At 45.7% G+C, this 14016-nt stretch overlaps 1 protein-coding gene across 1 annotated transcript in view; it reads left to right on the top strand.

Annotated features, from left to right (window-relative positions):
* Positions 1–13789, top strand: part of LOC144168175 (phospholipid-transporting ATPase ABCA3-like) — a 48922-nt gene extending 35133 nt beyond the window's left edge. Inside the window, exons 8-10 of the mRNA XM_077697211.1 lie at positions 9164–9337; positions 10460–10682; positions 13505–13789. Coding sequence (XP_077553337.1) covers positions 9164–9337; positions 10460–10682; positions 13505–13753 — 646 coding nt within the window. The 3' untranslated portion in view covers positions 13754–13789. The remainder of the gene's footprint in view (positions 1–9163; positions 9338–10459; positions 10683–13504) is intronic.
* Positions 13790–14016: the final 227 nt, after the last annotated feature.

Here is a 14016-nt window from a genome sequence, read left to right as displayed (position 1 = left end):
TACACTACTGCAGCACTTTTTTCACCTTTTTGGAAACCTTAAATGCTTGCACAACGGAATCAACCAACACATTCAGTATTTAAACTAGAGGGTCGCAAAGTATCTCAGCCACAAACCACTGCTGTATTCTAATCACACTACTTAAAAACCTTCTAAAAATTTTTTTCAATCTTTCCCGGTCTTGGTGTTCTTCGACCGCTGGAATTACGTCATTTCAGCTTTGTAGCGGGTATTGGCCGGCTTCATTTTAGTTGCAGGAATGAGCGCATCCCATTGCCCCTCTCAAAAATGTAAACCAGCTTGCATAACGGTGCAATGTTGATGTCACAGCAGAGCTGTGTTCGAATCACGAAAGTAAACTGTACGAGCGCCTTATAAATGACGGAGAATTATTTATCCTGTATGTATATATATATATATATATATATATATATATATATATATATATATATATATATATATATATATATATATATATATATATATATATTTATTTATATATATATATATAGGGTTTGGAAATGAGGGGCTCGTTAGGAAATACAGAAAGAAATACCGGCAGTCTACAACGCCCTATGCCTTCTTTGGCGTTGTAGATTGCCGTCATTTCTTTCTGTATGTATATGTATACATATATATATATATATATAATATGGTTTAGGGGATTTGTTTACGGGCGAAAGGTGAAACGAGCGATGACCGTGGAATTGAGCCTCCAGATGATGGCCGATATAACGCCCAAAAGCGTTTCCTGCGGTCGTCTTCCGCTGACCGCTGACACCGGCGTGAACGCATATGCTTACGGGTAGATTGGACAACTTTTCCATGTGGCTGTTGCCTGTACTCGTAGCGCCGCCCCTGGATCGGCGGACCTGACGCCAAAAGTTCTCCATGACTGAGCAGGTGGGGTTGGTTTCCGGAGACGTTGTTTGCTCAAACGCAGACTTGTCCGCATCAGTAAGTCGTCCTCCGCTCGTCGTCGCTGATTACATTCTCGCATCTCAGCGCAGCGCGCTTCCTGATCAACCACGTCTTCTTCTGGAGTCGGGTTCTTCTTTGGGCGGCCCATATCCTATGTGTGCGGCACAGCGTCGAAGAGTTCTGCCACCGCCAACTCTCGCAAGAATGAGGCGTTTCCTTGCGGAAGGAACTTCTTTAAAAGAGAAGATTCACGCAGAAGAACCGGAAGGATAAAAATGAAGCCCACACAGCGGAGTAGGCCGAGACACTCTGATTTTAAAGAGAGAGGTCCGTTTGGCGGTGGTACCAACTAATAACTCTCGGCTATTTAGCGTGCTCTGTGACGTTAGTAGCAGACGACAGGTGCCGCGCGTGTTTCGATCGTATGAGAGCGCAACCAATTCCCGATTGCGATTATATGCTCTTCCTGCATTCAAATGCTCAAGCTTCTAATTTCGTTTTGTGTAGCGGGCATATTAGCCTTCCTTAATTGCAGCCTATTCCTCGCCAGTTCTTCACGCGGGTGTGGGTCATGTTACAAGGAACATCATGAGAGGCATCCTCAGGTGCGCTGAGAATTTTCTTGGTATTTTTTTATGTTCATTGACGGCTAAACCAAGAGCTTCAACAGATCTGCTGGTAAAGGAAGCCACAAAAGCAAAGCATAAACAAAAGCAGAAACAAGAATACGCTACGGCGCGTAAATCAGGCAGTGCCGCTCCATTCAGCAAGAACTGTACTTTTCGCCGTGCTTCCCGGCTTGAAATGGAGTGCAATCGCTATTTCAAATGCTTCCGAGTTGCTTTAAGTGACCGGAGAAAGTAAGTTCGTGTCTTGAGAGGCGGCTTTTTCATTAAGAACCGGCTGATCTCTACTTCTTTACAGATACATTGCCTGACCTAATGATATTACAATTCTCGTTTGCGAATACGTGCTGGAGTCTTCTGCTTTTCAAATCCTCGATTGCGCATGCCTAATTTCGTTCAGGCTTGAAATACCGTCGCTTATATATTTTGATTTGAAGACGGCAGTCTTTCTTGTCATAAACCCTAAAATTTTGCTGTGCATATCTCTCTGTCTGCCTGTCTGCCTGTCTGACTTTCTGCCGGCCTGCCTGCCTGCCTTTTTCTCTGTCTGTCTGTTTGTCTGTCTGTCTGTCTGTCTGTCTGTCTGTCTGTCTGTCTGTCTGTCTGTCTGTCTGTCTGTCTGTCTGTCTGTCTGTCAGCCCATCCGTCCGTCCGTCAGTCCGGCGAATCAGCCTTCCGGCGAAAGTTAGAAGAATACTTCAATGACAGGTTTACATAGGCAAAACAATTCCAAACAAGTAAATCTGGAATACCACTTCATACTTGCCAACCTTGATCGGGAAAAAGAACATATTTGCCATATTTGAGGCACAAAATTAGATTTTTTTGATAGCAAATCGAAAAATGTGCGTTGAAAGCAATGTTTTGACCCCGAAATACAGAGTGATCGTCCCAGCCCGGTCCTCGTGCAGTGTACCAAGTTCATCAGTAACAAAAGGTTGGGTAGATGCTTCGAGCCGTGGAACGCGAGAAAATAAACTAACAAATGTCCCGTAGTGTTTACCAAGGGAGAGAAAAAATAGAGGGGAAAAGCATGAGAGGAGGGCGGAGTAGAAAAGGCAGGCATTTACGTGGCAGGGGCGGCGGAAGGCCATCGTCTTTTGACGCAATTTTCGGCGAAGGGTTAAATTTGAAATCGGTCTGTTGTAATATTATGAATTTTACAGGCATTCTGACAATATAATGCCTGATGTGGTCTTTTGAATTCTGCAAAAAGATGTTACATTGTATTATGCCTATCCTCCGGCTGCCCATAAAATAGGGTTAATCCGTGCCCTTAAATGTTCCTGTTTGTCTCCCGCTTAGACCACTGCACGGACCCGGGTTAACCCGTAAACCCAGGCCCGGCCTGGCCCGTGGGGTGGCCTGGGCAGCCGAGCTTGAATATTGGCGCGTCAGGCCCGGGCCGGGGCTTCGTACTGCGTTCCCAGGATCGACTCCATGTGCCCGGGCCGGGCTCGGGCTTGAATTTATTGGCCTGGCTGTTAAAAGTTGTGACGGGAACTGTAGAAAAGAGCATTAAAAGTAATGTTCTGAGTTTATTGTTACGCGCTTCTTGATGTTAGTTGTAGGCAGTGTTTTAAAAACGTGTTTTTCTAGGTCTTGTATTCGCTATACCTTCATTTGAATGACATTTCATATACTGCATCAAGATTTTATATTTTGGGGTATGACATGCCAAAAGACGTTTACAAGGAAAGCCTTAACGGAGAAGGGGTTAATTCAGACAACCTGCTGCAACTATGTCTTCGTAAATATGCGTTTTAGGTGTCACACTCATCGAAATACAGCTGCCATGGCCGGAAATCGAACTCGCGTGCTAGACAAACACAACCGCTAAGCAACCACGCCTGGTAAAATATTTAAATGTACCGTGCTTTCTTAGTGGTCACTTGAAATATTCGCTTCCAGCGATGCGAACTTGTCGCAGAGACAACTACGTGAAGTTGCCAAGAATATTGTCATCAAAGGTGGTGTCCCTCGCGTAAGAATACGAGCTAATATTACGCCACAGTGACATGAACTGCAGGCGGCGTAATACCCGTGCTACACGAGCGTTTAGAAGGCCTTTGAACGGAATGTAATTTGACTCATGTGCCACTTTCGGGCTTACTGTTAATCACTTTTGTTTTGTTTTTGTTTACTATCACTTGGTCTACGATTACAAAGTACTCCTACCACCAGCGGTGCAAAAAAAGAAAAAAACAGCCGCGTTGCCCATGCTTTGCTCGTGTGTGTAGGTTATAATCAATTTTATCACTAATAACTTTTTTTCCCATTTTAACACTAAAATTAAACTGTGGGGGATTTTGCGGGAATGGAAATGCATTAGTGGCGACACCAAAACAAGGCGGGTGAACGCGGAAACTTTCAACTGCCTTCGACAATTGCCATGTAAATAGGCGGAACTCCTTCCAGTTCAAATGGCTTTTGAAGTTCCCAAGGGCACTCAACTCAAATGCCCATTCAAACACTCGTGCATCACAGCTATAAGCTAAGGTACCTGCACTTCTGAACCGAAATGTTTTGCATTTCAGTTCATGACGAGCTCGTACAGACTAGATGCTCGGTGTGATTGCCCGCTACAATGACGCTCAACCAAATAAATTTTCTTCGCATCTAAGCCCTGACAAGGTCACGCACACGCGGGCCCTCCCTAGGCTTAAAAATAAATGTCCGGGACCAGGCCAGGCCGGGGCTTGAGACACGGGCCCGCGCTGGGCCCGGGCCAGGCTCACTGACAAACGCCCGGGCCAGGGCGGGGCCCGGGCTTGGTGTTACGGGCCTGGGTCGGGCTGGGGCTTCATAAAGCGGCCTCGGGCAGGGCCCGGGCTTTAAAATCAGGCCCGTGCAGTGCTCTACTTCCACTACCGTCTGGTTTACAGTGAAGGGATCTTCACGCCTGGAGGGGTCGTCATGTTCCCATTAAATGTAGGCTACAGCGATCATATCACTAGCTTGCTGTATTTAGTCGGGAAACGTGAATATGTGGCCTTTTTAAATGCTAATACTCCTCAGGGAAATCAGTAATCAAGCATCAGATTTTTCCCCAGCAAACGCGCAATGGCTCTAGGAAGGAAAATACTTTTGCTGCGCCGTCACAGCGTACTGTAGATCGTCGTCTTGGAAGGTATTCCAAACGCTGCGTCTTCCAAAGTGCGAATTACCACCAAATAGGGCGCCAGACCTACCTTACTTTACCACCTGTGCTCACCAGAGTATAACGGACCAGTATAATGGACCAGCAGCGGCTGGACGCCGAACGCTACAACATTTGATACCGAAATCAACGAGTATCATCCTTGTAATTGGGTGAAGCGTTGGACAACGCAGCATGCGCGAGATGCTTCAGTGGCAGTATTTCGGACCACAAAGAATTCAAAGGCGTTCTGGCAAACTTATATACGACGTCGTCCTGGACGGCGACCGCGAAACATCTTGACGACGTCCGCACACCGAGGTCCACCTTGTAGTTCCCTCCAAGCCATGCCGCGCAATACAAGACTTTCTATTGCAAAATCTGCTTTAATTTTGCGTCTGGTCGATGCGCTGTTAGAAAGGCGTAGTGCCACAAACTATGCTTTGAGATAAGCTTTATGTTTGCAAACAGCGTTTGGCCGCACCCTGTTGTGTTATTTGTTCCGTTATTCTTATCCAGAGGAAAAATGTTGAGAAAATTACAAATACCCTTTAGCGCTCAAACGGCTACGACCGTTAAAGTAGCGCACAAAAAATCAAAAGTGAGTTTGGCAGAAATACTTACGTGTCCTAAGGTGGAGTACTGCCAAGCATTCTGTTCCTGAAGATGCAGTTTCTCTGAGTAGTGCCTCATCGTGTTTTACATGCACAAAGAGCTATCAGGTGCTGCGACTGCGCTTTCGCGGATATTCCCCGTGGTTTGGCGCGGGAACCTTGCAAGTTTCTCATGCAGGGCTTCCGCTCTAAACCTTCGTTCTCGCTCAGAACCCAACCTAGCCCGGCGAAACCGGCTGACCAGGTGTGCTATCGAGAGGAGTGGTGGGTGAACAACGTTGTCTCTTCCAGAACCTTAACTCGGCATACCAGCCGCTGTCAGCGCCACATTCACCGCTTCTATAGTGCACTCTGCGTTGCCCTGCGTTGCCTAGCAACACAACGCACTGCTATTGTTAGGGTCTATTTTTGAGGCGTAGCGCGTGCCTGCGGACGCACTTTTATGGCCATCTTTATTACGCCTCCGCTTGAATGCTCACTTGTGTTCTGTAGTAAATTGAACTTAGAAACCCTAGAGCGGAAGAACCTTATTTGATTTTCCTCAAGAAATCAATGTCGCTTATAACTTCCTATAGTGAATATAGTCATGCCGCTAGGACATTTGATGTCGCATGGTCAAAGCTATAAATACGTTTTCTTTTATTGCCATTTCGTCTTTTTTATAGTTCCTTTTTATTGTTAAATATACAGCACACCCAAAATTACGAAAGGGAGAACGAGACACACAGGCGCTGACTGTCAACTGAAGTAATAGTAATGAAAGGAAAACAATGCACGCGACAACAAAAAACTGCCATAACAACGCTGGCACAGCTTCCATAGGGACCGGCCGGCCATTGTATGGCACCACCGTCGCTACAGCGAACAGCGCCGCCCGTGGCGAACCGCTCGTCAGTGGAATGCCGGTGGCGGTCAGCGGAGCGTTATTGTGCATGGCTTACTGTCGTTTTTCTGCGGCGCAGCTTGCAAAGCGTACATAACCACAAGGACTTTTCAGATAGGTAAAACTTGAGCGTGGATGTGACCTTTACAAGGCATGCCATGTGTGTGATTTACGCCCATACTCAGTATTTACAAATAGCAGACGACGCTCAATGCGCCAAGCTGGAATTCAAGTTGGAAGTGAAAGTCCTTTCCTTCATGCAATTTTTTTCATGCCTGCATGCAGTTTTGCGTATCCAGGAGTATATTGCAGTTTAATGGTCCCACAAAGCCGGTGTGTGCAACCGATCCAGGAATGCTGCGGCGCTGGCCTTTGCCAGTTGATGACGAAACGGAGTCGACGTCGTGCACAAGCGAAAGACAAAGTTGGGGGGTGCCTTCTAAGATTCACCTCAAAACAGAAATTGTGATGGACGACGCTTCCGTAACTTCATTACCTACGTCTGAAACGTGTTTAATTTCACAGAAATGTTCTTACTACAGTCATAGGAAATAGTTGATAGAATAAATACCGCATGATAGTAGAACGTTATTGCTTGTCGTGGAGAAGCACTGATTTACAAGAATTGCAATGGGTGCTGGCTAGAATGGTTTTTCAAAAACCAACTCCTGCGTGGCTGAAGGACGCAAGAGAGGAGGGTGCCCGAAGCCTGTACTAAGCTTCACAACTGAATGCTGCGGTCGGTTTACAAGCTGCCACCTATGCTTGAAAAATTATGCACTCCTCCGTCTAACGACGATGATGGTTTATCGCAAAGCTTTTTCGTATGGGTTTCCTTGGTTGCCTCCTGGATTTAAACTTTAACTAGGTTAACTTCTAATTTGACCAGCACGCAGTTTGGTTTTCTGATCGCGTCGTCTTTGACTTTGACCATTTCCCATTCATTCGCACGAAAAAAGCTTCGCGTTCAACCATCGTAATCATCAGACGAGGGGTTAGATGATTTTGCTGTTTAATTTTGAACGTCCATGCACCCATCTCCAAATATAAACTTTTTCCAGCTTGTCGAAAATGTCTGTGCTGGAGGACTCGGATTCATGCACGCATATTTGAGGCAACTAATCACGCGTTTTTGGTGGCTTCACAAGGCATTGCACGATTTTTAAGGTACTCTGTAAAGAATGCTTAAGCATTAAACACTGGCTGACGCTAACACTGCCACATTTTTTAGCTATCGGTGCCAGCCTTTATTCCACGCAGGTGATAAAACGGGAAGAGCAGGAGGGATGGTTTGTGGCGTGGGCTGTTGGGTGGGTGAATAACTTTGGCACTTGATAAAATGACCACCACCAACGTGGGAGTTCCACTTCGGCTTTCAGGCTCCCATTCTGTCACAGAATCGCTCACCAAAGCCGAAGGCACAAAGCGCCCGGTTACAAAAAGTGTAAACTACCGCAAACTTTCTACGGCTACACGGTAATCCATATCATACGCAAGTGCCTTTCTCTTCAAAGCACACGTGTCGAGGTATCCCAGCGCTAAGGCTGGCGCGGAAACCGTAGTCACTGAAACCAGCGAAGATAATTTAAAGTGGTAGAAATGAATACTAATATTCCTAATAGTTTTATTCCTACTCAGATCGCGCGAAGCCATGGGTGCAGAGAGCTGCAAGAAGCGCTCATGTCGATGTAGCCCATTCGCAACCTTAGAATCATCCAATACGTTTGCGTAGCTGTTAGTGCATTTAAGAAGAAATGAATACTAATAATAGTAGTTTTATTCGTACTCCGAATGGGTGAAGCCAAGCGCAGATCGCTGCAAAAAGCGCTCATGCCATTGCAGCTGACACCCCGCTTTAGAAGCGTCCGACAACTTTACATAGTCGTTACTGCATCTAAGAACCAAACACATCTGTCTAGACTTCGTTTCATCTCACATGTCCACTCACAACACCACCAAAACAGTCAAAGCACCGAAGCAAACACGGCAAGAACAACGGGAGGCTGTGTAGTCCAATGCACCGGCTCATTCCACTGAAGAGGGGAGCGCCGAGTGGTGGCGCCACCTGTCCAGCTGCGCGGTCCCTATACAAACAGTCAAGATAGCAAATTTATTTACACTTTAGAGAGACACAAGTCAGGAATACACATTTTTGTTTCTTGCTTGCCATTTTATAAGCTTCCATAATTCATTTTGTATTTTTTTTGTTATTAGGAGGGTGCAATTTACATTGTGTTTGCAAACACCGTCTCTGAAAGACTTAAATAGCGAACTCGTTCTGGTATTAATATCGACGAGTGTAATATCACTCTCGTCCGCCATATTTTGTCTGGTGTTTTTAAACCCGCGTCACATTCCCGCCAAGAAGCATGTACGGGGTTAAGCTCTGTCAGAACACCTATCTGTTTCTCTCTAATAGAGACTCCATTCGTTTACGTTTGACCAACACGCGTGTAGTGGCAAGAAACCAATCCTAAGGGAGTCATGCTGAAGTCTACAGATAGTTACCGTTCAGCAAATGTAATTCAGGTAAGCTTCTTCCGTTAAAACATGGAGTGGGGTGTCGACGGTGTTTTGTTAGCGTGGATGTATGGACAAACGCAGCACGTTCGGAGTTGACTGCGAAGTAAAGAATGAAATCCGCATTGTGGCTTACACGTTCACATCTTTTGACAATATCCTTCAAACCCTGATGCCGTTCGTAAGTGATGCCGATAGAACAGCAAGCGCGTATTTTTCGTACAGTTTGGCAGTTTGAGGGACTTTTATTTTCAGAGCAATACAAGTGCTAGTTTTAAAGAGTTTCTTGGCTGGCTGCCATGTATTGCGCATTTAACGTCAATGTAGATAGTTACAAACATAGCTCTACCAATTATACTTGTAGATAAAGTTCCACTATTGACAGGTGAATTTGTTCAGCCTTTCAGATTGCGTATAGGAAATCAGGCTTTTAGTGAGCCGGTCTGTTTGCAACGTGCAGTGACGGCAACAAACGCAAGCTATCGCTGTGCGTCGCAATGCTTGGACAGCCCGAGATGCTGCTGCTTGACGAGCCGTACGTCGGCATCGGAGCCACCGCACGTCAACGCATAGCCAACTACATCAGCGCCCTCCAGAAGGTTTCCAAAATGTCCATCTTGATGAGCTCGCAAAGGTAAATTTCATAAGGCTTTAAAGTAAGGCTTTATCCGTTGTTTTTTATTGAGTTCTTAAGTTGAGTCCCGCGTAGGATATGACTTACTGAGCAGCTTTCGCGATGCTGTTTCCAGAAAAAGATGGTTCAGCTCATTCATTGGGGCGTGCGCAAATAGTATATATAAAGTAAAAACTTGAAAAAGATTGACAGAGCCGGTGGTGCAATAGGTCGCCCTTAGTATACCTTTTTGGTCGTGTAGGTGGAGGTAGAAGAAAGCGATATGATAAAATAGAATCGTGAACATACTACTTTTTGGTCGTATAATACACAGCAGAAGCACGTAAAAACGGATATCATTTACCCAGATTTAATGAGCTTTCTGATTTCGCGCACTTGTAGTAGTTTGCGGCAAGTTATTCGCTGTGTTTAAAGAGTCTGAGAGGGAAGCTAACACTAAGTTCTATGAATGAAATGGTTACCTAACTAAACTACACACGCACAACACGCAGTGGTTTGTGTCTAGATTATTTCACCGTTTATATTTTTGAAAAACGCTTAGTCAGTAATGAAACACATGATGTGTCATAGTTCGTTTCAAGTTAAAGTTAGTTCCGTGGTGGCAGGACGGAACATCACGGAACATCTACCTGGACACAGTACATAGCGCCATAACCCGTCACCGAAGACGACGAAGAGGGGGTGGCTTGCCCGAGCTCTTTCATGGCCGCTTGTACAAAGATCATCCTTGTAAATACATCGCTGTACCATAGTCCAATGTTCGTCTCATCTTTGTCTTGTCGCCACGTAACAATATTCTGTAAATGGTGCACACGCTGGGGGCAAAAATGCATCCTAAGTGCTTGAAAAAAAGTTAACGCATGAAGCTAAAGTTTTTAAACATCTACATTGGTACGGTTGATGCTAATGAGCGGCTGTGTGTGCTTTAGTGATTTAGGTAACTGGAGAAGGGGAAGGTATTGTAAACGTATGATTGAATTCTTAAAAATTTAGATGCCTTAAAGCTTAGCGTGGTTCATTCTACTGCAGGGGCTCGATAACGGTGCGAATTGTGAAATCAAATGTGTTCGTAGTGGGTATCTGTCCCCTGACCACATTACACGCTCATTTGGGGGCGTGCAGTCTGCACGATGTCGAGTTCCAGTGCGATCGCATCGCCATCATGGCTGAGGGCCGGCTGCACTGTCTCGGGACGTTGGCGCACCTGAAGAGGAAGTTCGGGAAGGGCTACACCATCACCGTCAAGACGCTTCCTGACCGCAGGGGAGACGGCTTATACCAGCTACAGTTGGTGGACGCTGTGTGTCGACGTTTCCGCACTGCTGAGCTCGTTCATGCATACGAGGTGCTTGTTAATTCTTTGCGAGCAGTTAAAAAAGTCAGTTTCATGAAACCCCTTTTGTTGTGTTGCACAAGAATTATTTATCGACCAGATTTAGGGGAAATCCCCAAGGTGGAGTAAGATTCTGTGAAGGAAAGTTTGACATCCACCTAAATGCAGCCATACGGCTAGAAAGGAAAGCTATACAGCTTCCTCAGAAACTTCGCAGTTGGAGAAAAATTCGTCCTGGACCAGGACGAATTTTTCTTCAACTGCGAAGTTTCTGAGAAAGCTGTATAGCTTTCCTTTGTAGCCGTATGGCTGCATTTAGGTGGATGTCAAACTTTCCTTCAAATAATTATTTATAGAACAAATTCAATCAGGTGTCATTGGCGCTCGGTGCACAATGTTGCTGCCCTAAAATTGCTATTTTCTTGTGCACTGTACAATGATCAAATGGTTGTGGGTGCGGATTCGTTTGTACAAGCTTCTTTTTTGACAGAGTGTAGCGTAATCAAAGAAAGCATGCAATTTCTAGCCCATAGTAAAGGCCATCAAGCTAAAGTAGCACAGTGGTTTTGAAACGTAAGACGCTTCCCTGCTTTCTGGCGTAAATATATTCCACGCAAATATATCAACACAGAATTATTTATTGATTTTGATTGTGGGGTTTAACGCACTGACGCTACACAAGCAATGACGCGCGCCATTGTGGAGGGCTCCGGAATAATTTTGAGTACCGGGGTTCTTTACCGTGCACCGAAATCTCGAACACGTGGGCGTTTTCGCTTTTCGCCGAATCGCACTCACGGCCCTGGGCTGAGCAGCACAACGCCTTTGCCACTGAGTAACTGCGGCGAGTGAACAAATATTTGAATGCTCGTGAGCATGCATGAAGTTGTCGTGGTAGGGAGTGGCTGGTGATGCAGGGCCGCAATTGTAATCTGTCGAGCTACATGGACGACAGGTTACCAATGTTGCGGGCATCATACGTGGGCATGCTACAAGAAACGATGAAGCCACCGTTGAGAGAGAGAAGCTGGTGGAGCCTACTGATACAGTGCTCCTAATCAGCTCCTTAAGAGTACGTGGAGAAGACTGCAGCTGGAGACAAAAGAAATAAAAGATAAAACGCTTCAACGGCAAGAGAGCGGATATGCACACGTCTGAGTCATATCGCAATCAGCGGTTGTCAATGCACAAAACAATTTCTTGTTACATCATAGATGAGCATCAAGAACGCTGCCCGTGATTCGTCAACCATTCACTTGCTCTTTTAATTGTTTGGCCTAATTATATGAATAATTATAATATAGTTGGTGTGATCGGTATTTTTTGGTGTCAATTTATCGAATGAATGAAACTGGTGTTTTTTTTGTATGCCAGTTTTCTTCAGTGGCCGTTTTCACGCGTTATCGATACAGTGAGTAGGGCTACATCTCCCCAGCACATGTCTTTGAGTGACCCTGTACTAGCGGCACAAAAGTATACAACGGTTATTGCCTTAGACGCTGCTTGCGATGAATTAGCGCTTGCGGAAGCAGAGTGCCTTTCGGAATGGCTCGAATTTTGCTGCTGTTGTATGCCACGCTGTTAGTTATTCTATGTAGGCTGCGTCGGTCCTTGTATTCACGCAGTTGCACCAGGATCGCTGTAGAAGCGTCATGCAGCCAAATTAAGACGTCCGCGCAAACGCAGAGTGCTTTGTTACCTACGCTCGGATTTCCATCGCTTTGGCGCCATTACTCTTGTATTTCAGTGGCCTTTCTTAGTTTGTTTCGCAAGGAAGAGTATTTACTTTAGTGAATACCTCGCCAAGGTAATATTCCAAGAACAAACACTGCTGCTTCGGATTGCTGTTTCCACTTGAGATTGCAGCATTCTGGGGTCCTTATCTGACTATTTCCTGAATAACGCTGGTGAAGCAACGTTCCCGCTTTTCCTGAGACCTCACATATTACTCATCACCGGGGGTTGCGTTCCTGAAGACAGAATGAGCGACTGAAAAATGGGTGGTCGCCATGCATACGGCCAGAAAACCAACCCAGTGCAGCAAGTGCTTCTATCGAATTCGTTATATGTGAAAAGCTTCAGTTTATTTTAATTCTTTAGTGCGTAGAATAACTTCGGTAGCTTTTCTCCTGCGCTAAAAATTTTATAATTTCTGCAAGCGTACGAGCAGTACACGCACGTGCAGACTACCACTCCAATGGCTCAATGTCATGAAGCGGGGTAAGTCAATTTACGGTTTGCGTATGCACTAAAGAGGAGGTATTTTAGGTGTACTGACCTTACTAAGCCTAACACTTTCAACAAACTAACAACGTAGAGCCACATGTATCACGTCACTAATCCAGTCGGGGCTCAGTTATTATTTCACCACCGGTCAGCCGACAGCTGGCGTGCCGATTCCACGGGCCGCGGGAACGTAATAAAAATAAATTTTGGAGCGTCACAGAAAATAACACGAAATCTCGAAGGAATATAAGAACAGATCAACAACGCTGTGGAATTGGTTTTTGATAAACCCACAAAAACTCGCCCACAGGGTTGGAAACGCGAAATAGGACATGTGAGTCTAATCTGAACTGTTAATAGTGCAGTGTTTCCGAATCACTTAATGTCTGTCTAAGAGCAGCGTTACGGGTTTGCTGTTAAGGGGTTATGTGCAACGATACCTTAAGAGCGAAAGTGAACAAAGTGATTGCGCTTTTCTGCTTTCTAAGCCCTATGGAGTCTAACTAGTGAGCTTCTTCACGCTTTTTGGCTCGTGCGAAGCTATCACGAGATAACTAGAACAAGGCGCACTGGTGCTCCATGGTCGGTATTGCTGGCCGCTTACGCAGGACTTGCTGGAGTTCCGCGTGACAGTTGTGCGGGTTCCCTGGAGCATAATGTTCACGCGGATGGCGTGCATAAAGAAGCGCTTCAAGCTCCAGGATTTCTTCATCACGGATACTTCTCTCGAGCAGATCTTCCTGAGCGTCTCGCGGAAAAAGGCCAGCGACAAAGCCGCAGCCACCACAGCCGCCGGTGCCGCTTCTGCGCGAGCTGGTTCCCTGCGGCCAATTATGGCCGCCACTCTTGGAATATAGGCTTGCATTTCGGTCACATTGACCCTCTGGACTTTCACTCGGAGTGTGTCGTAGTTTGCCTCGATAATAAAGCATTCTATGGGACGATGTTTTTGGCGTTCAATTCTTGGTACATGCGCGCGTATGCAATTACACACAAAAAGACGGGAGCCCCAGAGTAGACGACACGCTTTCGAAGCTGGGAAGCGTTTCCACCAGTTCATTTCGACAGCTTGGTTCGTTTAAGATCCAAGGAAGAATTTAGGTGAGCACAGAGGTAGATT

The sequence above is a fragment of the Haemaphysalis longicornis genome, unplaced genomic scaffold (assembly GCF_048455015.1).
Source record: "Haemaphysalis longicornis isolate Haplotype H1 unplaced genomic scaffold, Haemaphysalis longicornis Haplotype H1 scaffold_2, whole genome shotgun sequence".
NCBI lineage: Eukaryota > Metazoa > Arthropoda > Arachnida > Ixodida > Ixodidae > Haemaphysalis > Haemaphysalis longicornis.
Note: the sequence above shows the minus strand (reverse complement) of the source record. Positions and strands in the feature narration are given on the sequence as shown.